This window comes from Caretta caretta, chromosome 9, assembly GCF_965140235.1.
Source record: "Caretta caretta isolate rCarCar2 chromosome 9, rCarCar1.hap1, whole genome shotgun sequence".
Taxonomy (NCBI): Eukaryota; Metazoa; Chordata; order Testudines; family Cheloniidae; genus Caretta; species Caretta caretta.
The window spans coordinates 77395-103894 of record NC_134214.1 but is presented as its reverse complement, the minus strand read 5'-3'; the positions used below and the strand labels follow the sequence as shown (position 1 = coordinate 103894).

General features: G+C 45.2%; 2 protein-coding genes across 5 annotated transcripts in view; both read left to right on the top strand.

The window, feature by feature from the left end:
• Nucleotides 1–10436, top strand: part of MELTF (melanotransferrin) — a 79505-nt gene extending 69069 nt beyond the window's left edge. The window contains exons 13-17 of one of the 2 annotated variants that reach the window (XR_007358497.2): nucleotides 4603–4670; nucleotides 4772–4959; nucleotides 6694–6892; nucleotides 7865–7987; nucleotides 10349–10436. Coding sequence is in view for 1 of the 2 variants with exons in the window: in XM_048864475.2 (XP_048720432.1) it covers nucleotides 4603–4670; nucleotides 4772–4959; nucleotides 6694–6892; nucleotides 7865–7932 (523 nt within the window). In the remaining variant the exon portion in view is untranslated. Of the gene's footprint in view, nucleotides 1–4602; nucleotides 4671–4771; nucleotides 4960–6693; nucleotides 6893–7864; nucleotides 9708–10348 lie in introns of those variants that run through there. The other variant, XM_048864475.2, reaches the window with a different exon arrangement.
• A 493-nt stretch (nucleotides 10437–10929) lies between these two features.
• The window catches only part of PIGZ (phosphatidylinositol glycan anchor biosynthesis class Z), a 42640-nt gene continuing 27069 nt past the window's right edge, over nucleotides 10930–26500 (top strand). The window contains exon 1 of one of the 3 annotated variants that reach the window (XM_075131996.1): nucleotides 10930–11364. Coding sequence is in view for 1 of the 3 variants with exons in the window: in XM_048864792.2 (XP_048720749.1) it covers nucleotides 16742–16784 (43 nt within the window). In the remaining 2 variants the exon portion in view is untranslated. Of the gene's footprint in view, nucleotides 11365–16450; nucleotides 17915–26500 lie in introns of those variants that run through there. The other 2 variants (XM_048864792.2, XM_048864793.2) reach the window with 2 other exon arrangements.

Sequence of the window (26500 nt, the reverse complement as noted above, 5' to 3'; positions counted from 1 at the left end):
ACCCCAAAGTTCTCACTTTCTAGAGTCCATTTTTATAGAAATTTCTTCCTAGGCCAGTCTATGGGAATTGCTTCATCATGCTGTTGCTAAATCAATCAGCAGATGTCACATTCCTGATGGCTCCGTGCTGCTAGATGTTACCTTGTTCTTTGGTTCTCCCATTCTTGAGGCTGTTGGGTGGATTCCAGTCTGCCCTCTGGGGGTTGTCTGGTTATTTCCACTTGACGCCTTCTTCAGCCGATGGACACTGGATTCTTAGGCTGGCACCTCCCTGATCATTCAGTTATTATCCACTCCAAGCATCCATCCACATACATCCTCTAGCTCTATTTTAATCACAATTGTTAATACAACAGAAGGGCAGGGAGTCTCTGGGTGCTGTTTCTGTTGTTGCAGAGTATTGCTTTGAGTCTCTCTCTGTGTGAATTGTTTTGAGAACAGACTCTGTCTTAGAATGTACTAACGCAATTAGCAGCTTGCAGGTTTCACACATAGAGGGAGAGAAACAGTACCAAAAACCAAGAGACCTCTTAATGAGTAATACTCTGGAATTTAAACTATGGGGAATCACACTCATTTGTGATTTTAATACAGAACTTCTTTAATATGATCCAACATGGCACGTGTGCCAAACACGGCACGTGAGCCAATTTTTAATGGCATGCTGCTGCCTGCCGAGTCCCAGCCACCGGCCCCACTCAGCCCGCTGCCGAACCCAGGCCGGAACCCCAGCAGGCAGCAGCATGCCATGAAAAATCCTGCCTGCCCCGGCCCACTCTTCTCTACCCCCCCACCCCCCACGGGGGCAGGGTGAAGAAGCTTGGTCCTGCTGGCTACTGCTGCAGGGCAGGCAAGCTCCCCCCTCCCCTGCCTCTTCCCCCAGCATGCTGGGTTCTTGCCCCTCCTCCTCTCCCTCCCTGCCGCCCATCAGCTGATGGCCCTTGAGAGGGAGGGGGGGAAGCCGAGCTGCAGTGCACTCGCTGCTTCGGGGAGGAGGCGGAGAAGAGGTGGGGACGGGCCTTGCGGAAGGGGGGTGGAATCAGGGCATATCCCCTCCAGTCCCCTGCCGTGAGCCACTCTAAGCAGGGGGCTGGGAGCACCCCCATGACCTTAGCCCACACCCACAGCCCTCTGCCCTGACCCCTGCACCCCCCTCACACACTCCCAGCCCTCTGTCCTGACCTCTGCACTCCCCACAACCCCAGCCCTGACTCCAGCCCCCCCCACATACCCGCCCCCCCCACACCCCATGCCCTGACTCCTGCACCCCTCTCACATGCCCCCAGCCCTCTGCCCTGACTCCTGCACCCCCCCACACCCCATGCCCTGACTCTTGCACCCCCACATTCCCACCCCCACCCCTTGCACCAAATGGGAGCTGCCCAGGTAAGCACTCCACACCCAAACCTCCTGCCCCAACCCTGAGCCCCCTCCCTCACTCTAGCTCTTGGCTAGGCCCTACACCTCAAGCCCCAGCCTCCTCCTTCACCCCCAGCTCTGTTCTCAGTGCACTCCCACCCTCAGCTCAATGGAGAGAGAGAGAGGAAGAGAATGGGCTAGAACCAGGGAGAAGGTAGGTACCCACTATATGTGGGCAGGGCTAGGATCCCAGACTGGCAGCAGGCCACTCAGCCCACTGCCGGTCTGGGGTCCCGGCCGCTGGCCCCGCTCAGCCCACTGCTGGTCTGGGATTCTGGCTGCCAGCCCCTTGCCAGCCGGGGTCCCGGCCACAGGCCCCGCTCAGCCTGCTGCCAGCCTAGGTGAATGGAACCGCGGGCTGGCGGCCTAAGATCATCATTTTAATTTAATTTTAAATGAAGCTTCTTAAACATTTTGAAAACCTTGTTTACTTTACATATGACAACAGTTTAGTTATATAATATAGAGACTTACAGAGACCTTCTAAAAAATGTCAAAATGTATTACTGGCATGTGAAACCTTAAATTAAAGTGAATAAATGAAGACTTGGCACACCACTTCTGAAAGGTTGCCGACCCCTGAGATAGACAGATATAAATATTGATTGTTTTATATAGATATAGATATATATATGCTAACCAGCATATATTGGTCAATGTAGACCAGCACAGCTCCTGAGGGTAAAACAGCTCAGAAGTACAGTTCCACATTTGCAAAAGAATCTATCTCCAAGTGGACAGATATGAAGAAAGTAGCCATACTGGATGAAAGGCAAAAAGAGCTTACGAATGCTTTTACAAGAGATGACACTCAGTTAGAAAATTGCAGTGTTTAGAACCTGGTGTCTCCATTTGTATCAAATTGGATGAAGAAGAAGTTTGGACAATTCCAGCTGCATGGGCGGCACATATAAGAGGCTGGGAAGTTTAGCCTCCCCAAAAAAAGGCTGGCCGTGCAGGGGGGCAAGAAATGCCAGCTGTAGCACAGGTCACCTCCCTTTGGAGGCGTGCTGGCCCATTGCCTTTGGAGCACTGCCACCAGAAGAGCCGTAGAAGTAGGCGGGGCACCGGTGCCTGGACCGTGTCCCTGCCTGTGCTCCACCCCGGTCCTCCCCGAGACCCTGCTGCTGCTCAGCCTCTTCCCCCCGAAGCCCCACCCCCACCCTGCCTCTTCTCCCTGAAAGCCTCTCTTTTGCTCTGCCTCTTCCTTCCACCACTCTGCCTCTTCCCCCAAGATTCCCCCACCTGCCACTTGCTCCTCTCCACCCCTTCCCCCCGTTGCTCATTGTTAAGGCAGGAAAAAGGAGGGAGTGCTTAGTCGTCCCGCGTTTAAAAGTGATGGGCTATGCCCTCCCACTTTTTTCCTGCCTTAAGGGTGAGTGATGGGGGGAGAGGGGATGCAGAGGATCGAGTGGTGGGTGGGGGGGGCCTTGGGGGAAGAGGTGGAGTGGGGGGCGGGAAGAGGTGGAGCGAGGACAGGGCCTCGGGGGAAGAGGCAGGTTGGAAAGAGGTGGCTTGGGGGCAGGCCTCGGGGGAACAGGCCACGCAGGGGCAGGGCCTCAGGGCAGAGGGAGCTGCTGTCGCTCACATAAGCCTCCCCAAATGAAAGAGTCACACACCGCCTATGTCCAGCTGTCATAAAGGAAAAGAATTCAGCACCTAGGCCATATGTGATCGAGATCAACATGGGAAAATTTAATAGAAACTATCAACATCTACAGTTTGTTCTTCAGAAAATACAGTCAACAGAGCAAACTCTAAAGATGGGGGATGCAGAGCAAGAAGACGATGACTCAAGACTTACAAACCACCGACAACTAGATGACCAAGTTGTTATGTGTTTGAGTTGTGTAGTTAGAAAACCAGTATGATTTAGAGACATGTTACAGACTGAACTTCAAAGACAATATGATAGTGTAAATTTTATATATGGTAAGAACATAGAAGTTAAAGGAGATGAAACGGATTGCTAAACTGTATTCTTCTGTTCAACCAGTAGGTGGTGCTATGTGTAACATTTTATTTAAGTGACTCTCAGTCATACTTGGCAGAACATTAACGGATCTTACAGTGAACACATCTGGTGTGTATCCCTCTGAGGAAGAAGTGCTTGTCTCAGTCCATAACTTATACAGCAGCCTGACCTGCTAATAGCAGCACTGCAACCTACCATGTACAAGAAGAACATAAGTATTGAAGTCAGTAAGGTTTCAGATGGGTAGCCGTGTTAATGTGTCTCAGCAAAAACAATGAGGAGTTCTTGTGGCACCTGAGAGACTAACAAATGTATTTGGGCATAAGCTTTCATGGGCTAAAACCCACTTCATCAGGTGCATGGAGTAGAAAATACAGTAGCAGGTATCACTGTGGCAGCCGTGTTAGTCTGTATTCACAAAAAGAAAAGGAGTACTTGTGGCACCTTAGAGACTAACAAATTTATTTGAGCATAAGCTTTCGTGAGCTACAGCTCATTTCATCGGATGCATTCAGTGGAAAATACAGTGGGGAGATTTATATACATAGAGAACATGAAACAATGGGTGTTACCATACACACTGTAAGGAGAGTGATCACTTAAGGTGAGCTATTACCAGCAGGAGAGCGGTGGGGGAAGAAGGGGGGAACGTTTTGTAGTGATAATCAAGGTGGGCCATTTCCAGCAGTTGACAAGAACGTCTGAGGAACAGTGGGGGGTGAAGAGGGGAAATAGACATGGGGAAATAGTTTTACTTTGTGTAATGACCCATCCACTCCCAGTCTCTATTCAAGCCTAAGTTAATTGTATCCAGTTTGAAAATTAATTCCAATTCAGCAGTCTCTCACTGAAGTCTGTTTTTGAAGTTTTTTTGTTGAAGAATTGCAACTTTTAGGTCTGTAATCAAGTGAACAGAGAGATTGAAGTGTTCTCCTACTGGTTTCTGAATGTTGTAATTCCTGATGTCAGATTTGTGTCCATTTATTCTTTCGCGTAGAGACTCTCCGGTTTGGCCAATGTACATGGCAGAGGGGCATTGCTGGCACATGATGGCATATCAGATCCTAATCTTATGAAGTATTTTGGTAGACAGTTTTTATGAAAGATACTATACAAACTAAAGATGCATTCATGACATTGCACTGTATTGAGTTTGTATGTCATTGCATTGTATTGCATTGAATTTTATCTGTCTTATTTATTTTAAGGTGTCTGGTGGAGGATTCTGGTGATGTGGCCTTTGTCAAGCACTCAACAGTTTTTGAGAACACTGATGGTATTTAGTTTTATATAACTTTTTATTACAACTCATTATTTTTGTTGTCGTCTTTATTCTAAAGCATTCAGTGAGTCATAATGGTGAGTTTCCTTTTTCAGGTAACAATGCTGATTCCTGGGCTCTTCACTTGCAGTCCAGTGATTTCCAGTTACTGTGTCCAAATGGAGCCCGTGCTGAAATCACTCAGTTTGCTCAGTGTCACTTGGCTCAGGTGCCTGCTCAGGTTGTCATGGTCCACCCAGACACCAACATTTTTGCTGTATATGGACTACTGGACAAAGCTCAGGTATAATTTACAATTAGTTCACCTGATGAGGTAGTTAGGCACTATATAAGAAGTCAACGCAGGCCGTTCTCAGATCATCATGAGCAGGGGTATCCAAACTTGGCCCAATCACAGGCTGCAACGGCAAATTTCCAAAAGCCTAAGGAATGCTCCTAATTTCATAATTTAAAAATATAAAAGAAAATGTGCACAACCAGAATACTTGTTTATCCTGAAATCTTCCTAAACTCATGAATAGAAATGCAACAGTTACATGAGAAAAGAGCATGTATGATAAATTATTGTAATTACATAGAAGACTTTTGAAAGCATAATGCCTCCAGGGCTTAGTAGCAGACTCTCCAAAACAACAACAACCCCTCAAACTATTCAGTTTATTATAGGTGGTGCAGGTACTGACACCTAAACTTAAGGCTGCCCAACACTGTCCATTATAAGACTCTATTTTCAGTTGCTTATAACTTTACTAAACTTAAACAAGTGGGACTAAAATTTTCCATGCTGGGTGTCTGCTTCAAGATGAATGTTTTGAGAAAGTTTCAACTAAATGGTTCAACTCTCTCTGAGCACAAGATTAGAGGAAAATACATTGTTTTGCTCATGTTAATAGAACACCATTTTGTTGACCGCTAATGACTTCATGCTTTGGAGCAGGGACTTGAAATTTGGAAGGGATGTGCCTATAGTCAGGGATGTGCCTTTTGCCAGCCCCCTGGAAATCTGTCCAACTATGGCTGAGTTACAAGCTTATGAAAATCTGAGATTGCACGTACTCTGTAGTGGTATGTTAGTTTGGCAGCTAAATTCTCTGACGATTCTGTCTCCACTGAGCATGTGCCATAGCAGGGATGCAGTAGCTGAGCAGGGCTTTCCCTGATACTGGCTATCGAGGGCGGCTGAGATGCCCCACGCAGGAACTAAGAATATGGAGACTGTCTCTCCTGGACTCTCCATGCTCCCCCTGTTAGCACCCTGGAAGCACAGAGGAGGAAGAGAAGGAGGAAGAAGTTGATTTGAATTCATCATTTTTAACAATTGTGCCTTATCTAATACTAAGATACTAGTAATGGTCCTATAACATTGTTGGGATTTCTTTTGTATCTTTTAAAAATTCCTTGTTTTTGTTGTCACTGCTGGCCATGGTTTTTTTCTGATGTTTTTAGCTTTCTTTAGCAAATTTCTACACTTCATAACTTCCAATTTATAGTGATTGCTATCTATATTCCTTTTTCCCCATTTGTTTTATTTTATTTTATTTTTAACTGCTGCCTTCACTTTGACACAGAACCAGGGAGCAGAATTTGGCCCTTATGTATTACATTTTAAATAGATGGATGGATGTGAAAGCCAACTATGGTGGGAGTTCCAGATAGAAAAAAGGTTCAAGTTATGCCATAACGATCACAGAAAATACCTTGCTAATTGGCTCCAATACTGGGAGTCTCAGCAGACTGGCCCTGAACTGAATGGGCTTGACACTGAAGAAGCTTTTCACCCTTAATTGGAATATTCTATTGCACTCCTTTAACTAACACAAAAGGTTACTCCAAATTGATTTTAAAAACTTATGACAATATAAAGGGCAAATAATTTGAAGTTAGAATTGTTTGTCTGTGAGCTTCTGAGAAATGGAGAGGGTGAGTTTCCACTGTGTTATGTATGTTGCTAAAGATGAATATAGCACTGGCTATATAATACAAACTCTGGTACTAATGGAAACTGCATTGCTTTCAGGATTTCTTTGGAAATGACAGCAATGGAAATGGATTCAAAATGTTTGATTCCTCAGATTTCCTAGGAACAGATTTGATCTTTAAAGATTCCACCTTTAAGATTGTACCAGTAGGAGAGAAAACAACCTATGCAGAATGGCTGGGGAGTGAATACGTAGATTCTCTTGAAGGGATACAATCACCACAGTGCTCTGGGGCAGGTGAGCCAGCATTTTTTGGTGTGAGATTATGATTTTCTCTATCTCTTCCTCTTTTGTATTAATTGTAAGGTGCTGTCTGATCCTTATGGACTGGACAATTCCCAGGTTCCATGACATGGACACTGGGTTTCTGTGTTGTGCAGGAGGGACAGTTTTTGGACCTTGGGAGACAGAGCAGTGTTGGGACTCCTGGCTAGTGAATCCAGTCTGGCCATCTTGATGGGAATGGTCCTACTCTCACTGGCTCTGTTCTGGCTTATCCCCTTCCTCCCCTTGTGTGGTTGCTGACTTCAGGCAGAAGTTGGGAATCAGCAGGGGATGAGTGTATGCTGGGAGGGCAGGCTGTGGACAGAGGATAAAGTGTGGAATCCAGAGTAGCTTCTTGCATCATGCAGATGCTGGTGGCTGGGAAGAGGTATTCAGCGAGGCTCTTCACCCACTGGAAGGAAGCAAGGGATCATAGAATCATAGAATACCAGGGTTGGAAGGGACCTCAGGAAGTCATCTTGTCCAACCCCCTGCTCAAAGCAGGACCAATCCCCAACTAAATCCCAGCATTCACTGGGGGCTGAGGAAAACTAGGGAGATTGCAGGGGTTATGTTTTGCAGCTGGGAAGGAGAGCTCAGGAGCAGATGAGTCAAGTACATGTGTTCACTGAATTTGTTTATATTTGAATAATCAGCATATATTTGCACCTCAGTATCACTGTTCCCTGCTTAGCGAAAGATGTCATTTTGCTCTGTGATATTTAAATTGGCGCAGCCTTCACCAGGAGTGATTTGGGTGATCATTTGGGTGTGATCTGGCTCTAGAACCTTTCTGCATGGTGTGGTCAATGCCTCTGAGGAGCTAAAAACTGTATTTGGAGCTGATTAAATGGATTAGCCTGCTCCTGTATAACTATTTCACAATCAGCTAGCAGTCAAATCAACTTCTAACTCTCAGTGTTCAATTTGTATTTTTATTCGTAGCTGCAATATCCATGAACATCGTTGTGCTGCCAGCAGCTAGTGTCCTTCTGATTAGATTCTACTCGTGATCATTAGGCCATTCCTTGGATTAACAGATATTCAGCATAATAACCTGAAATACTGGTAAATAATAATATAAATAAGATGAAATAAAACATGTAAAATGAATGAGAGACGCATGTGAAGAGCAGGAGAATTATCCAGACCATTCCCTGATGCTCTATATATCCATAAAGATAATGGGAGATCTGGGAGGGTGGGAGAAGGATGCAGTTTGCAGCCTCATCCTGGCTTCCTTCCCTTTGCTTCCCTGCCTCTCTTACCCTTTCCATTTGTTTTACGGATGCTGTTCCCAGCCATGGCACTTTGATACCAAAGGAAATAGGCTCCAAATACAATCCTGTTGTTGCATGTCCTGAAAATAGACTCAGGTTTCTGATACCCACAACTACGGATAATTTTTGGTCATGTTTTTTTTTAAAAGGTGCCCTCAGAATTTAATTCAAACTTTTTCAAGTTGTACATTTAACATTTCCTGATGGAAGAGATTAAAGGCCTCTGGTAGCACTCTCCCATTTGTCATTCTCATTGTCACAGAGGAGTACCTGAAGTGGGCATAATTTCTGTATATGGCCTTGAATCACACACACCATTTTTGTATTGTTCTCTGAAGAACTAAATTTCAGTTGAAATACTTACGAATAGGAGCTTCATGGATAAGCATCTTCCTTTGTAAGGTTTCCTCTTCTCTTCTCACCATCCCATTACTTACTCTCTTCTTGTAGTGTAGTTCAGGATAAATTCAGCTTACCCACTTCTCATTTGGGGAATGTGAAGTTTTGATTAGGTTAGTATATCTACTTCTTTTTTTAAACCATTCTACCACTTGCTTTCCTCCCACTTTCAAATGACCTGAGTTATGATTTCTGTTCCTTAAGCCATGAAGAGTTCCTTGCGACTCTTCCATCGCCAAAGTGTCCCCCCAGGTCACAAAGTGCTGAGTTGCCACCCTTTAGTGCTCCCAAGTCCTGATTGAAGAGATTAGGAGTCAGACTCTGAGTCCCAGCATAGCACTGTCACTCACGCCGGGCTCACTCAAGACTAAAACTTTTGAGTGTTTTTTTTAAACACACTTTTTTCTCAATACAACTTTTTTCACTTTTTTAGTGACATGGAGCTTGACACACAAACAACTATATAAAGTCCCTATAAAAGAGTATATCGGGAACATTAATGGCCTGCTCAGTGTCAAGCTGAGTCACAATGGGACACATACAGCTGCTAAGATTACAATAAGAATGACCTTACTGGGTCAGACCAATGGTCCATCTAGCCAAGTATCCTGTCCTCTAACAGTGACCAATGCCAGATGCGTCAGAGGGAATGAACAGAACAGGGCAAGTATCAAGTGATCCACCCCCTGTTGTCCACTCCCAGCATCTGTAAGTCAGAGGTGTAGGAACACAAGGTTGCATCCCTGACAATCATGGCATATAGCCATTGATGGACCTATCCTCCATAAACTTATCTAATTCTTTTTTGAAGCCTGTTGTAGTATTGGCCTTCACAACATCCCCGGCAACAAGTTCCACAGATTGACTGTGTGTTGTGTGAAGAAGTGCTTCCTTTTGTTTGTTTTAAACCTGTTGCCTATTAATTTCATTGGGAGATCCCCTGCTTCTTGTGGTCTGCATGTCTTTCTGTACAAGAAATCAGACAACTGCAATATGTATATGCATTTGTGTAACTAATATTTAGTTGCCAGGTCAGTGTGCCTGCTTCTTAAGGGATCCCCTATTTCAGCAATAATAAAGAATAATAATAAAGAATGTTTTTAAACACACATCAGAGAGGAGAATTCTCTATCTATGTCTCCATCATTCCGCATTGACGGTGTTTGTAAGGGACATGAATATTGGCTTTAAATGTTTTGCTGTTTCCCCTTTGCTTGTGGATAATCCTTTTAAGATCTCAGGGTACTTTTGCAGGTTCTCACTCCCTTTTCTAAGGCTGTTCTCTCCCTGGCTTCCCCAAGTCACATCTAATACTATTGGCTTTGCTGCCTATATCCTTCCAGGTGTAAGCCTCATGTCTGAAGCCCTAGAGAGTGGGGACTTTACTACTGACACCAATTGGTGAATAAGGAGAAGAGTGCCCCAGAGATTCTTTAGAACACCAAATGAATAGGCCAGCCTCATTCACATTTTGGTTATGTGACAATTTGGGGCATTTTAGTTAAAATACAGTTAAGTTTTGCGTTTGGGGAAATAAAATACTATTATTCTTGGTGGGAAAATGGAAGAACTGCATGAAATATGCCTGGGGCAAGGGGTCACCCTGACTAGACCATAGTCAGGCACCCGTAGGGAAGGGAGCCTGGACAGACCTGACAGAAAAGATAGATTTCTATCTTCCATGGGGAGTGTCTCTCTGATGATGAGGACTCTGTTAAGGGTTCTATATACTACTGATCCTTTTCTGAAGGCTCAGCACAGAGTTAGTCTCAAGAGAGCGGATGGCTTCAAGGCAACAACCAGAGCTGAAGCAGATGATGGTGCTGAGGTACCTTGGACTGAAGCTGTAATGAGCAGAGACTCTGGTGCAGGTCTTCATACCCAGCAATCAAAGCTGAAATAACTTCAGCTGGGCTGGGTGGTAGAGACCCCTGAAGAACACTAGCCAGCTCTTCTCTCTGCGTCTAGAGAATGACCTCCCAGAATTCTTGGACTCCACCAATCTTGGCCAACAAACTGTGAGTTGGGAAATTGGGGATGAGGGAAGTGACTAAAATGCATTAGCCACTCACAACTGCAAGAGATGGACTGAGGTTGGGACTATTATTAAAAAAACACAAAAGGGAGGGGAATCTTACTTAATAGATATTGTTAATTTATTAATTCCTAGCTTTCCGAAATTCATTCTGTTGTCTCCCCTACCCCTAATAAAGTTCTCATTGTTTTAAATCTTTAGACTCAGTGCTTGTTAGTGGGAAATATTGACCATCAAGGTCATCCAGGGTTAAATATAGTTTACGATGTTTTTTGGGTGGTGGAGGCTTAAGCAGGTGTAAGCATTCAGAAAGAACTCCTAGAAAATTGAACCCGGTCCATCTTGCTGCAGACAACATGTGGGCAGAAAGGTTACCTTTTTTTACTGTATGAAGGAACAGCACTATTAATAATTTCATGTTAATACTTTCTTTCAAAAGTAAATTGTCTTTGTAAATTTAGTGCTCCAGACACAAAGGCCAAGTCAGTGAAGTCATCCTTATACTCACAGACCAGGTACAATACAGGAAGAGGCAATGAAAGCTACCCCACAATATGCCTCGCCCATGTTTTCATGGGATCACCTCTAAGTGTGGGATATTAGTTTGGTATCCACAACCAACTTAATCATTGGCCTCTCTGTGGTAACTTTATATTATTATTTCTTTTCTTTTCTTTCTTTTCGCTTTGAGAGGCACTCAGATACTATGGGGATGGAGGCCAAATAATCAGGTAGGTGGCTAGAACTGTTATATACCAATTATGTGGGGGTTGGGGGATGAAGACGTTAGGCCACTAAAAACTGGGACTCTTCATATAGGCCACCAAATAGCTATCCACTTGTAACACCCTTTAGTTACCACTGACCCCGGGCTTGATTTGAATTATCTAATGGTGAAATGCCATCACCAATCCCTTGAGCCTCAGTTCATTATATCAGCTTTGCATTGAACACTCAGACAGGTAGGAGTTGAAGATAATGTATGTGTAACTGGAAATGTAACTTCCCCTACACTTTCCATAAAGTCTCACTTTGATCTATGGCCTTAGAGTTATATAGTATTAATGATCTCCAAATAGGTATTATATAGGCAGATGTTATTTGGTGGTGTTAGACTTGTATTAATTAACTAGAATAAACTCAAATTAATAAAATTAATTCATTTTAAACTGTAACCTACTCACAATTAACACACTACATTCTTGCATGAGTAGCTCCACTTCAATACAAGGAATGAATGTATTGCATTTGGTCATCAGCATAAATTACAGTCCAGGGGAATTCTCACACTCAGGAACAAAAAAAGTCAAATTTTTATCAGTTCATGTTCGTTTGCCTTGAATTTTTCATGAAAACAAGATGCAGTTTTTGCAAGCAGGAACCTTACATTTTGCTGAGGAAAACTGAGGACATTTTGGGTTGTTTTTAATTTTGTCAGAATTTTGGTGTGATAGTGATAAAATTCTACCAGACACACCATTGTTATGCCCTTGCCCTTCTATCACACCTACTAACCCAGGATCTCAAAGGATTTATAATCATGGAGCCAGATTCTGGCCTCCACACCTGTCCCCATATGCCAATCTGGCACCTTATAGAGTATGTAAAGGGGTTGCAATGGGTAGGGGGAGAAGTTCCTCAGTGTAGGATCAGCATAGAGTCTATGAGACTGACCTTGTATCTTCCCTTCCCTCCCCCGCTACACCTGAGACCCTAGCATAGGTGTTGTTCTGAGGTGAAGGCAGCAGTTAAAAATAAAATAATATAAAATAAAGTAAAACAAATTGGGTGTGTGATGGCATGCTCTCAGCACTCGGCCTCTATCCTATGCTGGAAGTAATTTCATTCTCCATAGCAGCCCAGGATCTGGATGGCAGAAAGGTGACATAAAGTCTCAGGAGATGCAGCACAGAATCTGGTCCTGATTTTTACAGGTGCTTAATCTGAAATGCACAAGGGTATTTGACCCATCTCAAGGGCATTCTTTCAGACTCTCTGCAGACTTTAGGCAGCCATCACCGCATTGGTTATTGATGTGTATCATATTTTTAAAGTTATCTTCATAACCATAAGGACTAGAAATGTTTGTAAAATGAAAATGTAGATTCTGGAGCACAAAAGGGCAGTTTAGAAGAGTTGTAGTTATACTGAACCCTGCACCAACAATTCAAGCCCTGCTCCCCGTACTTGTGAATTTTATATCATGCTAAATTGCAGATGAAGAGTAATCACTTATCTAAGCAGAGCCTTTATTTCGAAAAGCTAATTGGTTAAACATAAAAGCACATGATTTGGGAGGGACTGTCTAGAACAGTGGTCCTCAACCTGTGGTCCACGGACCCCCATGACTTAGCCTATGTCTAAGGGGTCTGCAAAAGACTTAGACTGAAAACTGACTGAACAGAAGTCTACTATATATACAGACAATAGATTTCCAAAAAGATCAGCACATCCATTTAAAATTTCCAAAGGAGCCCACCCCTCCATTTGAATTTTTGTAGGGGTCCACAAATGAAAGAAGGTTGAGAACCACTGGTCTAGAACAAAAAGAAAAGGAGTACTTGTGGCACCTTAGAGACTAACCAATTTATTTGAGCATGAGCTTTCGTGAGCTACAGCTCACTTCATCTGATGAAGTGAGCTGTAGCTCACGAAAGCTCATGCTCAAATAAATTGGTTAGTCTCTAAGGTGCCACAAGTACTCCTTTTCTTTTTGCGAATACAGACTAACACGGCTGTTCCTCTGAAAACTGGTCTAGAACAGTGGCTCTCCACCTTTCCAGACTACTGTACCCCCTTTCAGGAGTCTGATTTGTTTTGCGTACCACCAAGTGTCACCTCACTTAAAAACTACTTGCTTACAAATTCAGACATAAAAATACAAAAGTATCACAGCCACTCTATTACTGAAAAAAATGCTTACTTTCCTCATTTTTACCATATAATTATAAAATAAATAAATTTGGAATAGCAGTATAAACAAGTCATTGTCTGTATGAAATTTTAGTTTGTACTGACTTCATTAGTGCTTTTTATGTAGCCCAGAATAAAACTAGGCAACTATCTAGATGCGTCGATGTACCACCGTGTACCTCCAGAGGTATGCGTACCCCTGGTTGAGAACCACTGGTCTAGAATGTGCATTGCACTCTTGCAGCATGTGTGTGTCCTTGTCAGAAATGATGAACAGGCATTTCAAAGCTTAATTCACAGGATTTTCTTTACCACTAATGTACAAATCCAGAACTGCTTATGTCTCAGGTGCTGTAAATAGTAGGACATACATACTCAGTTCTCCAAAGACTTAAGGTGACATATGAGATCTCATGAAGGGTCAAGCAGTCTTTTCACAGATCGTCTGTAAATGGATAACATCCTGTATCAAGACTGCATATGAGACAGCTTTGGCTACACCCCCTCCATGGGTGTGAGCTCATTCAACAAGAGCACAAGCAACGTCAATAGCATTCCTCAGTGGCATTTCCATATTGGACATTTGCAGGGCTACTACATGGTCATCCATCTATACATTTATGAAGCATTATGCCATTACTACATTTACTAGAGCAGATGCAAGCCTTGAAAGGGCAGTCCTGCAATCCTTATTTAGGTAGACTCTGAGCCCCGCCTCCTAAGAAAGGTACTGCTTATAAGTCACCTAAGTAGAATACACAAGTATATCTACTTGGGAAAGAAATGGTTATTTACTGGATCGGTGGTTGTTCGAGATGTGATGCAGACATATATTCCATGACCCACCCTCTGTCCCCTCTGCATCAGAGTCTGATCTCAAGGGCATTAGGTGTGCAGGAATTGAGGGGGGGGTCAGGGTGATGCCACCTCATGTGGCCAGGGGAGGGGCTATGGCCACGAGGTTCAAGCGCTGCCCCTCTACAGGTACTACTAAATTTGAAATGACCTAAATTTACTTTATTAAAATAATCTCAGTTAAATGAAAAAAAAATTAAGCAGTATGTTTTCTGCTGAAGTTTTAAAGAAAGTCAAACCACTGACCTGGTGGAAGTCACTGGTTAAACACCTGGAACCAGAATTTGTTGAAATGCTAGACAAGCTTTTCACAGCAATAGCTTCTTCTGCAGGGGCAGAGAGAATATTTTCTTCATTTCGATTTATTCAGCTGGTTCAGTTCAATGACTAGTTAATTTAAAATTAATAAACTGATTGGGAGTTGAAAATGAGAGAGAGCTTGTTTTCCTCTTCCAAACAATGTTCCCTGCATTGAGCTGTTCCAACCTTATTTAAGATTCCTTATGTTCCTTCACCTCATATTAGCACATTAGTTTCAGAATTCTCCTGTCTTGCACTAAAGAGTATAAATGGGGGCCTGATAATAACTGTAGCCAGTGGCTTAGAATCACTAGCATGTCTGCCATTTTAGGTGTACTTTTCTCCCCAAGTAGAGCTTATCCCACAAAGATTCTGCCTTCTGTTTGCTTCATTGTGTCAGAGAGATTGAGACACACCTGCTTAAGTTTGTACAGAAAGTCAGCTTTCAGGACAGAAGCTCGGATACATGATTTTGTGATCTATTGCATCACTCTGTGGCCACAATAAGACATGGCAGAGCAGATGATGATAAACCTTAGCAAACTTCCCCACATGTGTGATGAGAAACAGAGAGTGGAGTTATTTATTCAACCACAGGTGCTAACTCTTAGTTTTTGTAATGTGAATAAATGTCCACTAGGCACTAGTTTCAGACTAATTTCACATCCATGGACAAGTATCAGATGGTAAAATAGAGAGGCCCTCGCTTTGAGAGATTGCTGTTGGGAAGATTTAGATGCGACAAAACTCACTAGGAAATGGAAGTAGTAATAATTTAGAGAGGCTTTTGAATTATTTGATTTACTTGTGAGTTATGAGCATTGTAGAAGAAATGAGTCCTTAGGGCTGGAATGAGGAAAGGGTTGTAACTAGGAAAAATAGGGATGGGGAGGGCATTCCATGCGTAGAAAAAAAAAAAAGATGTAAGTGAACAGTAGACTTGTAGGATGTGGAGACTGACATTGTTGGTGCAGTATTGATCTAAGACAGAGGGTTTGAGATGTGAGCCAGAGTTGAGTGTTGCAGGGCCTTGAAGGTGAAAATAATTTTAAACTTGATGCAGTGGGCAAGAGGAAACCAGTAGATAGATGCAAAGAGGTGAGTAACTTGTTAGATTGAAGGACAAGGAATTATCAGGCATATTTTGGATCAATTTGAGAGAGGTGAAGCAGATATTGGTGATGCTGAAGAAGAGAGTGCCGCAGTTATCAGCTCTACACACGTTCAGAAAGATACAGGAACGCATGCTTCGTTTTGGTACCCTCATATGTATATGTAGCTATGTAGTGACCTTCCGATCATGGGGCAGGAGTTCAGCACTATTGAATGGAAGCTGCTTCCTTGTACGCCAAAATGTCAGCTACCCCTGTAAAAGAAATGGTCTCCCGCGCTTCAGGTTGCAAGAAACCCACAACCGCCATCAAACGTGAGCTGAGGATACGTGATGCAGCGATTTGCGGTCCCGTTCCTCGCCCTAGGGCTGTTGGCTCTGCAACCGCACGGCAACGTGAACGCCAGCGCTGTTCGCCACCCTCTACGGCTGCAGGCCGGGCCGGCGCGGCCAGGTCCGCTTCGCGGCAGCACGTCGCAAGCGCCTGCACGGGACGCAGTCGGGGCGGTGAACGCTCCGCGCGCCCGAGCCGCGGAAAGCCCGGCCCAGCGGGTTGGCGGAGCGGTGGCGGAGGCTGCAGCCGAGGCAGCAGAGGGCGCTCAAGGGCAGGGCAGCCGAAGGCGGCGCGGGGTGGAAAGGGGGGGTTTGGGGATGGGGAAAGACCCAACCGCCCGCTCTCGGCTCATCTCCCTGATGGCGGAGGCCCCGCGCTCTATGGCTGCTCCCAATGGCTTGTCTGGCCTGCGGTTCCGGCTGCCTCGCTGGCCTGGGAGGACCAGATACTCGCGCCGGCTCTGTGGCGGGAGGGGGAGCGAGCCTATCTCCTCGGAGTCAAGAGGCGGCGACCGCACACGTGGGCACAGCCCTGCCCGGAGCAGCCTGAGCTCCCATGCCACCGGCGGCGTCCAACCACCCCGCAGCTCATTGACATGGGCACAGGCCGAGTGCCCTCAGCGCCTGACTGGCTCCCAGGTGTGTGGCACGACGCCTCTCTGAGGTAGCCCCGCCCCGTGGACACGCCCCACCGGTTAGACGCATCTCTCAGAGTTGCAGCCGCGCGCCTGCCTTAGGGCAGCCAGTTGCTGATAGGCACGGGGAGCCGCTGAGCCTCCGGAAGGCACCTGCCCTGGCTGCAGGGGGCTGGCATGGCGGGTGCATAGCCCCGTGTGCAGGCAGGGCCCCTGGGCTGGGCGTTTGGGTGCAGTGGCATCATATATTGCTGTTGCTCAAGTCTGCCTTCCATTAGCAATTGCCTCCTCTCTCGGCCACCTGGTGACTTTGAACAGTGAAAACCGATTTGTGTATGGTGCTTCAGATGGGCTAACTGCCCAACGCTGAGGAAAATTATGAGTGAAATTGGTAAAAAAAAATCATATAGCAAATTTGATGAAAATTGGGAGTAGGTTAAGTAGGGGTCCTTGGGGTGCTGGAACAGTTTTTATGGGGGGGGGATGCTGATGGAAACAATGTATTTGGTGTTTGTTATGACTACTTCAAGCCAGGGGGTGCGGTAGCACCCTTAGTTCCAGCACCACTGAGATGGTCAAAAAGCCACAATTCCAAATCAGGCCAACTTTGGTTAAAAGCCCATAGTGGTTAAAAAGCAATGTGAGGGTGTAATCCCCACACCTCCTGGGTGTGTGTTCTGTCCCATCTAGTGGCACTGAGACCACTTAGAGAGAGAGAGATGCTCCAGAGACCCCGGGTTTGATTCTGCCCCTCCCCAACAACTGGGGTCTGTCAGCACTACAAGTGGGGGTGTGGTTAGGCGGTGTGGTGCCCCACCACCCTGCAGAGGGAAGAACCTCCCCAGACATCAAAGTGGGCGGAGCCAGTGGATCCTGCGCCCGCCCCCCGGTGGTCAAGGCGCAGGACAGGAAGTAGAAAAGCCCAACCCTGGAGCTCAGTTGGGCGACAGCAGGAGAGGCCAGACGCCTGTGGCCTGGCTCCGGCTTGGGAGACCCCAGCAAGCCGCGGCCAACCCGGACCGGCCAATGCCTGATGCTGACCGACACCCAGAGGAGCTACCGAGCCTACCCCTTGCCAGCTACCCAGAGGAGCCCATGGTGCTGGAACCCTCCGAGGATGCCACCCTGACCCAGGTACCCTACGAGGGGGAGTCTAGAAGCAGCCTGGGGGCAGCGGACCACAGTCTGGCTGCAGCACTGCCAGAGCCAATGTCAATGTATTGTGGCCAGGATCCCCACTGACACAGCAGCGGGTCTTTGGCCGCTGCTAGGGCCCCGGGCTGGGACGCAGTGGAGTGGGTGGGCCTGCGTCCCCCCTGCCACCCACCTCGCGGGTGGCAGTCTCCCCCTCCCCCTGGTTGCTAAAGCTAGGAGCCTGGGCTTCTACTGAACTATTTGGCTCAGTCCCTGCCTGAGCCCCTGACTGTTTGTTTGCTGCCCCGCCCTGACCCAGAGCCTGGGCTTATGTTGAACTGCTTGTGGGACCCAGCCTGAAGGACTGGGCCATGGACTGGGTATTCCCCAACCCAGCAAAGAGTGTAGTGAGGCGGCGTGGTGCCCCACCACGCCGCCAAGGGATGAGCCCTGGCTGAGTTCCCTTATAGAGGGCTTGTCCGGGATTTCAGCTGGGAAGGCTCTGAAGTTCGGGGTGGGCTTTCTCAGCTAACGGAAGTATGAAACCCACACACTTCCTGGGTGTGGTGGCGTTCTGTCCCATCTAGTGGCAAGAAGGCCACTTAAAGAGACAGATTAATGAGTCTGCTCTACAACCTTAGCTAACAGCCATATGGCTTTTAGCTAATGCATTTAGCTCCAGAGGTCCCAGGTTTGATCCCGCCCACTGACAACTGGGGTCTGTCAGTGTTACAAAGGCAGCAGTTAGAAAGGAGAAACATTCTATAAAGTATGGAAAAAGGGGAAGTAGCTCACAATCAGTATAAACTAGAAATTATGGCGGGTAGAATATTGATTATGAAGGCTAAAGGTATCGGAAAAATCCATGGCTGGCAGGGCTAAGGATAATAACTAGATGTTTCTAACCACACCAGGAACAGAAGAAATCCAAATAAGGCAGGGGTTTATGGCTTGTTCAGGGTAAGCCCCTGACGGGCCGTGAGACACTTTGTTTACCTGAGCGTCCGCAAGTACGGCCGCTTGCAGCTCCCAGTGGCCGCGGTTCGCCGTTCCCAGCCAATGGGAGCTGTGGGAAGCAGTGGCCTGGCCCGTGCCACTTCCCACGGCTCCCATTGTCCAGGAATGGCAAACCGCAGACACTGGGAGCTGTGAGCGGCTGTACCTGCGGACGCTCAGGTAAACAAAGCGTTTTGTTTGAACAAGCCATGAACCAAGTTTGGGAACCCCTGTAATAAGGTGTAGACCCACTGATAAATTAAGATAGTAAAATTCAATAAATATTTCTCTACTGTATATAGAAAGAAGCAGGATATTTTACTCACATCACTTGGGCACGAGGAAGTACTTCTCAGTCCATTAGTAACTATGGAAGATGTTAAACAGTATCTACTAGGGCTTAACATTTTTAAAATTAGCAGGTTTGAATAACATGCACACATGAGTCCTAAAAGAGCTTTCTGAGGTGATTGTTGCCCTGTTGAAGTTAATTTTTACTCAATCTTGGAATACTGGGGAAATTCTATAAGACTGAAAGAATGCTAATGCTATGCCAGTATTCCAAAAAGACAATCAGCATGATCTGGGTAATTTAGTCAACTACTCTGATTAAAATCCCAGCCCAAATAATGGAAAAGATGGTATGGGATTCAATCAATAAAGAATTAAAGGATGAGAATATAATGAGTCCCAGTTAACGTGGTAATTGTTAACAATGGCAACAGCGTGAGATAAAGATATAACAGGCACCACAGAAACTTGATGGACTGATGATAATCAATGGGACATGGTAATACCAGAATACAAAATACATAGGAATGACAGAGTAGGTTGCCCTGGTGGGGAAGTTGTGCTATATGTGAAAGAAAGCATGGAGTCAAATATAGTAAAAAATCTTAAATGAAGCAAACTTTACCACAGAATCTCTGTGGATAGAAATGGCATGCTTGTAGCAATAAGAATATACTACTGATCAGGATAGTGATGATGCTAGTGAAATGCTCAGGAGATTAGAGAGGCTACAAAAACAGAGAACCCAATAATAATGGGGGCTTTAAACTATCCCCATATTGACTGGGTACATGTCATCTCAAGATGGGATGCATGCAGAGATAAAATTTCTAGACACCATTAATTACTTCTTCTTGGATCATGTATTGCTGGAACCCACACTGGGTGAGGCAATTCTGAATTTAGTCCTAAATGGAACACAGGGTCTCGTCCAAGAGGTGGCAATAGCTGCACCACTCGATAATAGTGACCATAGTGTAATTAAATTTACCATCTTTGCAGCGGGGGGAAGGAAATATCAAAGAAACCCCACCAAAGAAGAGTTAAACTCAAAAAGGGGAATAGCACAAAAACAAGAGAGCTAGTTAAATGAAAATTAAAAGGAACAGTCACAGGAGTGAAATGCCTGCAAGCTGCATGGAAACTCGTTAAAAATCATAACAGAGGCTCAAAATAAATATAATACCCCAAATAATAATGATAATACTATTAATAATAATAAAAAAATAGTTAAAGGACAAAAAACTCAGAGTGAACAGCAGAGTGAAAGAGGTGATTGGAGACAAAAAGTCATCCTTTAAAAAATGGAAGTCAAATAGTACTGAGGAAAATAGAAATGACCATAAACTCTGGCAAGTCAAACGTAAAAATATGATTAGGTAGCCCAATATAAAATTTGAAGAGCAACTAGCAAAAAACACAAACAATTTTTTAAGTACATCAGAAAGGAGGAAGCCTGCTATTCAGTCAGTGGGTCCACTGGACAGTGAAAGTGCTAAAGGAGCACTCAGAGAAGACTAGACCGTTGCAGAGAAGCTAAATTAATTCTTTGCATCAGTCTCTCCACTTCAGAACTCTTGGGTGAATACCATCTGGTCCTGGTGGCTTATTACTGTTTAGTTTATCAATTTGTTCCAAAACCTCCTCTAATGACACCTCAATCTGGGACAGTTCCTCAGATTTGTCACCTAAAAAGAATGGCTCAGGTTTGGGAATCTCCCTCACATCCTCAACAGTGAAGACCATTACAAAGAATTCATTTAGTTTCTCTACAATGGCCTTATCGTCCGTGAATGCTCCTTTAGCATCTCGATCATCCAGTGGCCCCACTGAATCTTTAGCAGGCTTCCTGCTTCTAATGTATTTTAAAAAAATTTTGCTATTACTTTTTGAGTCTTTGGCTAGCTGTTCAAATTCTTTTTTGGCCTTCCTAATTATATTTTTACTCTTCATTTGCCAGCATTTATGCTCCTTTCTATTTTCCTCACTAGGATTTAACTTCCTTTTTTAAAGGATGCCTTTTTGCCTCTCACTGCTCTTTTTACTTTGTTTAGCCACTGTCATAAATATAAAGGGAAGGGTAACCACCTTTCTGTATACAGTGCTATAAAATCCCTCCTGGCCAGAGGCAACATCCTGTTACCTGTAAAGGGTTAAGAAGCTCAGCTAACCTGGCTGGCACCTGACCCAAAGGACCAATAAGGGGACAAGATACTTTCAAATCTTGGGGGAAGGAAGGCTTTTGTTTTGTGTTCTTTGTTTATGTGGTTGTTCTCTCTTGGGAGTGAGAGAGGCCAGACAGAAATCCATCTTCTCCAACCCATCCTAATCCAAGTCTCCAATATTGCAACCAGTATAGGTAAGACAGGCAAGGCGGATAAGTTTATCTTTTGTTTTATGTGAATTTTCCCTGTGTTAAGAGAGAGGTTTATTCCTGGTTTTTGTAACTTTAAGGTTTTGCCCAGAGGGGGATCCTCTGTGTTTTGAATCTGAATACCCTGTAAAGTATTTTCCATCCTGATTTTACAGGGATGATTTTTACCTTTCTTTTTTTAATAAAATCCGTCCTTCTTTTAAGAACCTGACTGGTTTTTCCATTGTTCCAAGATCCAGGGGTTTGGGTCTTTGATGATTTTGTAACCAATTGGTTAGGATATTATTCTCAAGCCTCCCTAGGAAAGGGGGTATGTAGGGCTTGGGGGGATATTTTGGGGGAAGATGTCTCCAAGTGGTCTCTTTCCCTATTCTTTGTTTAAAACGCTTGGTGGTGGCAGCATACTGTTCAAGGACAAGGCAAAGTTTGTACTGTTAGGGGGCTTATTCCTTCACTCTTCTACTTCCCTGGTCCTTCTCGCATGAACAGAGAGCAACAATACTCGAAGTCCAAAGGTGCAAACAATTCGATGTTTATTGGGGTGAACTTCCAGCAAGCATGGTTCCAGTTTCCTTCCTTAGTATCCCCCTTCCCAGCTCTGACACCACAGAGCCTTACACCTGTGTCCCTGTTCCCATTCCTGCCCTTAGCCAAACATGATTCCAATTTCCCCATCCCCATTCTCTGTTTCCATCCCCCACCCACCCACTCCCTGATTGACTGCAGACTATATAGTAAAACTTGAGTTCTGCTTAGCTATACCTTAACCAATCATTTTCCTGAAATTTAGCAAACCAGTCCTAACATATTGTAACATGATTATGTAACCAATTATAGCCCACCACCTTAATTAGTTTACACCCAGCAAAATTAATTATGCAGCAGATAGGAACAATCACAGAACCAGACAGAGATTATACAGACAATAGCAAAGTGACAGGTTTCAGAGGAACAGCTGTGTTAGTCTGTATTCGCAAAAAGAAAAGGAGTACTTGTGGCACAGCAAAGTGGGAACTATAATGACAAAACAATACAGAAGTGAGGATTTCACATCCCAGCTATTGATAAGTGAGTTCTTGCCAGACAGGATGCTATCAAACTAAGTTTCCTTTTACATCTTCTAGGCACTTCCCTTTCTCTGGAGGTGACAGGCATTATCAGGACAGGATTGTATTCCTAACAGCCCAATAGCACCTTATTTCAATGTGACTAGTTTGGAATGTGAGGAGGTGACTGGTCACTTCCCAGCTTATGGCTGCCTCTGTTGCTTAGCCAAAGGCCTTAGCCTAAGAACAGGGCCTCAGACTGTCACAGTAAGAGAAGGACCTTACATTGGCAGACAGTGATTTTTATTCTTTCTTTTATACCTCTAACTAGCCAAGTGATAAGAATACAGCTAAATTCTTAGAGTAAAGGCCTTTACAGACAGGCCTGAATATCTGTATCCTAACATGTACCTTGGAAGTTTTTAACCTAAGCTGGTAAGAATAAGCTTAGGGGGTCTTTCATGTGGGTCCCCACATCTGTACCCTAGAGTTCAGAGTGGGGAAGGAACCCTGGCAGCCACTGTGGCTCTTTTTTGGTTTTCTTACTATGCTTTTTAATTTGGGGTATACATTTAAGTTGAGCCTCTATTATAGTGGCCTCTATATATAGTTTTATATATTAAAAAGTTTTTATGCAGCTTGCAGGGATTTAACTTTTGGTGTTGTACCTTTTAATTTCTGTTTAACTAACCTCCTCATTCTTGTGTAGTTCCCCTTTTTGAAATTAAATGCTACAGTGTTGGGCCATTGTGATTTTTTTTCCCCGCCACAGGGGTGTTAACTTTAATTATATTATGGTCACTATTCCCAAGCAGTCCAGCTATATTCACCTCTTTGACCTGATCCTCTGCTCCACTTAGGACTAAATCAAGAATTGCCTTTCCTCTTGTGGGTTCCAGGACTAGCTACTCCAAGAAGCAGTAACTTAAGGTATCAAGAAACTTTATCTCTGCATCCAGGGCTGGCCTTACCATGAGGTAAACTGAAGCGGTTGCCTCAGGTGCCAGACTGTGGGGGGGCACCACTAGGACCCAGAGTTTAGAAAATTGTGTCTGCTGCTGGTGCATATGTATTCTCTCTGCTCTAGATGCACAGAGAGGGTGGAGTGCTGTGCTGGAGGAAGGAGGGCACAAGAGACATAGGCAGGCAGGAGAAAAGGTGAGAGGGAATAACAGAAAGCAACAGGAGCTGCAGGGGGAGAGTGGAGGAGGAGCCTATTATGTAACTTTCTAGCACCCACAGGAGCTTGGACTGATTAATCATAGAATAGAATCATAGAATCATAGAATATAAGGGTTGGAAGGGACCCCAGAAGGTCATCTAGTCCAACCCCCTGCTCGAAGCAGGACCAATTCCCAGTTAAATCATCCCAGCCAGGGCTTTGTCAAGCCTGACCTTAAAAACCTCTAAGGAAGGAGATTCTACCACCTCCCTAGGTAACGCATTCCAGTGTTTCACCACCCTCTTAGTGAAAAAGTTTTTCCTAATAACCAATCTAAACCTCCCCCACTGCAGCTTGAGACCATTACTCCTCGTTCTGTCATCTGATACCATTGAGAACAGTCTAGAGCCATCCTCTTTGGAACCCCCTTTCAGGTAGTTGAAAGCAGCTATCAAATCCCCCCTCATTCTTCTCTTCTGCAGGCTAAACAATCCCAGCTCCCTCAGCCTCTCCTCATAACTCATGTGTTCCAGACCCCTAATCATTTTTGTTGCCCTTCGCTGGACTCTCTCCAATTTATCCACATCCTTCTTGAAGTGTGGGGCCCAAAACTGGACACAGTACTCCAGATGAGGCCTCACCAATGTCGAATAGAGGGGAACGATCACGTCCCTCGATCTGCTCGCTATGCCCCTACTTATACATCCCAAAATGCCATTGGCCTTCTTGGCAACAAGGGCACACTGCTGACTCATATCCAGCTTCTTGTCCACTGTCACCCCTAGGTCCTTTTCCGCAGAACTGCTGCCTAGCCATTCGGTCCCTAGTCTGTAGCTGTGCATTGGGTTCTTCCGTCCTAAGTGCAGGACCCTGCACTTATCCTTATTGAACCTCATCAGATTTCTTTTGGCCCAATCCTCCAATTTGTCTAGGTCCTTCTGTATCCTATCCCTCCCCTCCAGCGTATCTACCACTCCTCCCAGTTTAGTATCATCCGCAAATTTGCTGAGAGTGCAATCCACACCATCCTCCAGATCATTTATGAAGATATTGAACAAAACCGGCCCCAGGACCGACCCTTGGGGCACTCCACTTGATACCGGCTGCCAACTAGACATGGAGCCATTGATAACTACCAGTTGAGCCCGACAATCTAGCCAGCTTTCTACCCACCTTGTAGTGCATTCATCCAGCCCATACTTCCTTAACTTGCTGACAAGAATACTGTGGGAGACCGTGTCAAAAGCTTTGCTAAAGTCAAGAAACAATACATCCACTGCTTTCCCTTCATCCACAGAACCAGTAATCTCATCATAGAAGGCGATTAGATTAGTCAGGCATGACCTTCCCTTGGTGAATCCATGCTGGCTGTTCCTGATCACTTTCCTCTCATGCAAGTGCTTCAGGATTGATTCTTTGAGGACCTGCTCCATGATTTTTCCAGGGACTGAAGTGAGGCTGACTGGCCTGTAGTTCCCAGGATCCTCCTTCTTCCCTTTTTTAAAGATTGGCACTACATTAGCCTTTTTCCAGTCATCCGGGACTTCCCCGGTTCGCCACGACTTTTCAAAGATAATGGCCAATGGCTCTGCAATCACAGCCGCCAGTTCCTTCAGCACTCTCGGATGCAACTCGTCCGGCCCCATGGACTTGTGCACGTCCAGCTTTTCTAAATAGTCCCTAACCACCTCTATCTCCACAGAGGGCTGTCCATCTCTTCCCCATTTTGTGATGCCCAGCGTAGCAGTCTGGGAGCTGACCTCGTTAGTGAAAACAGAGGCAAAAAAATCATTGAGTTCATTAGCTTTTTCCACATCCTCTGTCACTAGTTTGCCTCCCTCATTCAGTAAGGGGCCCACACATTCCTTGGCTTTCTTCTTGTTGCCAACATACCTGAAGAAACCCTTCTTGTTACTCTTGACATCTCTGGCTAGCTGCAGCTCCAGGTGCGATTTGGCCCTCCTGATAACATTCCTACATGCCCGAGCAATATTTTTATACTCTTCCCTGGTCATATGTCCAACCTTCCACTTCTTGTAAGCTTCTTTTTTATGTTTAAGATCCGCTAAGATTTCACCATTAAGCCAAGCTGGTCGCCTGCCATATTTACTATTCTTTCGACTCATCGGGATGGTTTGTCCCTGTAACCTCAACAGGGATTCCTTGAAATACAGCCAGCTCTCCTGGACTCCTTTCCCCTTCAAGTTAGTCCCCCAGGGGATCCTGGCCATCCGTTCCCTGAGGGAGTCGAAGTCTGCTTTCCTGAAGTCCTGGGTCCGTATCGTGCTGCTTACCTTTCTTCCCTGTGTCAGGATCCTGAACTCAACCAACTCATGGTCACTGCCTCCCAGATTCCCATCCACTTTTGCTTCCCCCCACTAATTCTACCCGGTTTGTGAGCAGCAGGTCAAGAAAAGCGCCCCCCCTAGTTGGCTCCTCTAGCACTTGCGCCAGGAAATTGTCCCCTACGCTTTCCAAAAACTTCCTGGATTGTCTATGCACCGCTGTATTGCTCTCCCAGCAGATATCAGGAAAATTAAAGTCACCCATGAGAATCAGGGCATGCGATCCAGTAGCTTCTGTGAGCTGCCGGAAGAAAGCCTCATCTACCTCATCCCCCTGGTCCGGTGGTCCAGCTTAACACCAGCTTCTCAGGGAGCTTCCTGTTTCCTGCTGCTTCCCTGAACCCACTTGAGAACAGGCAGTCAACTGAAGTA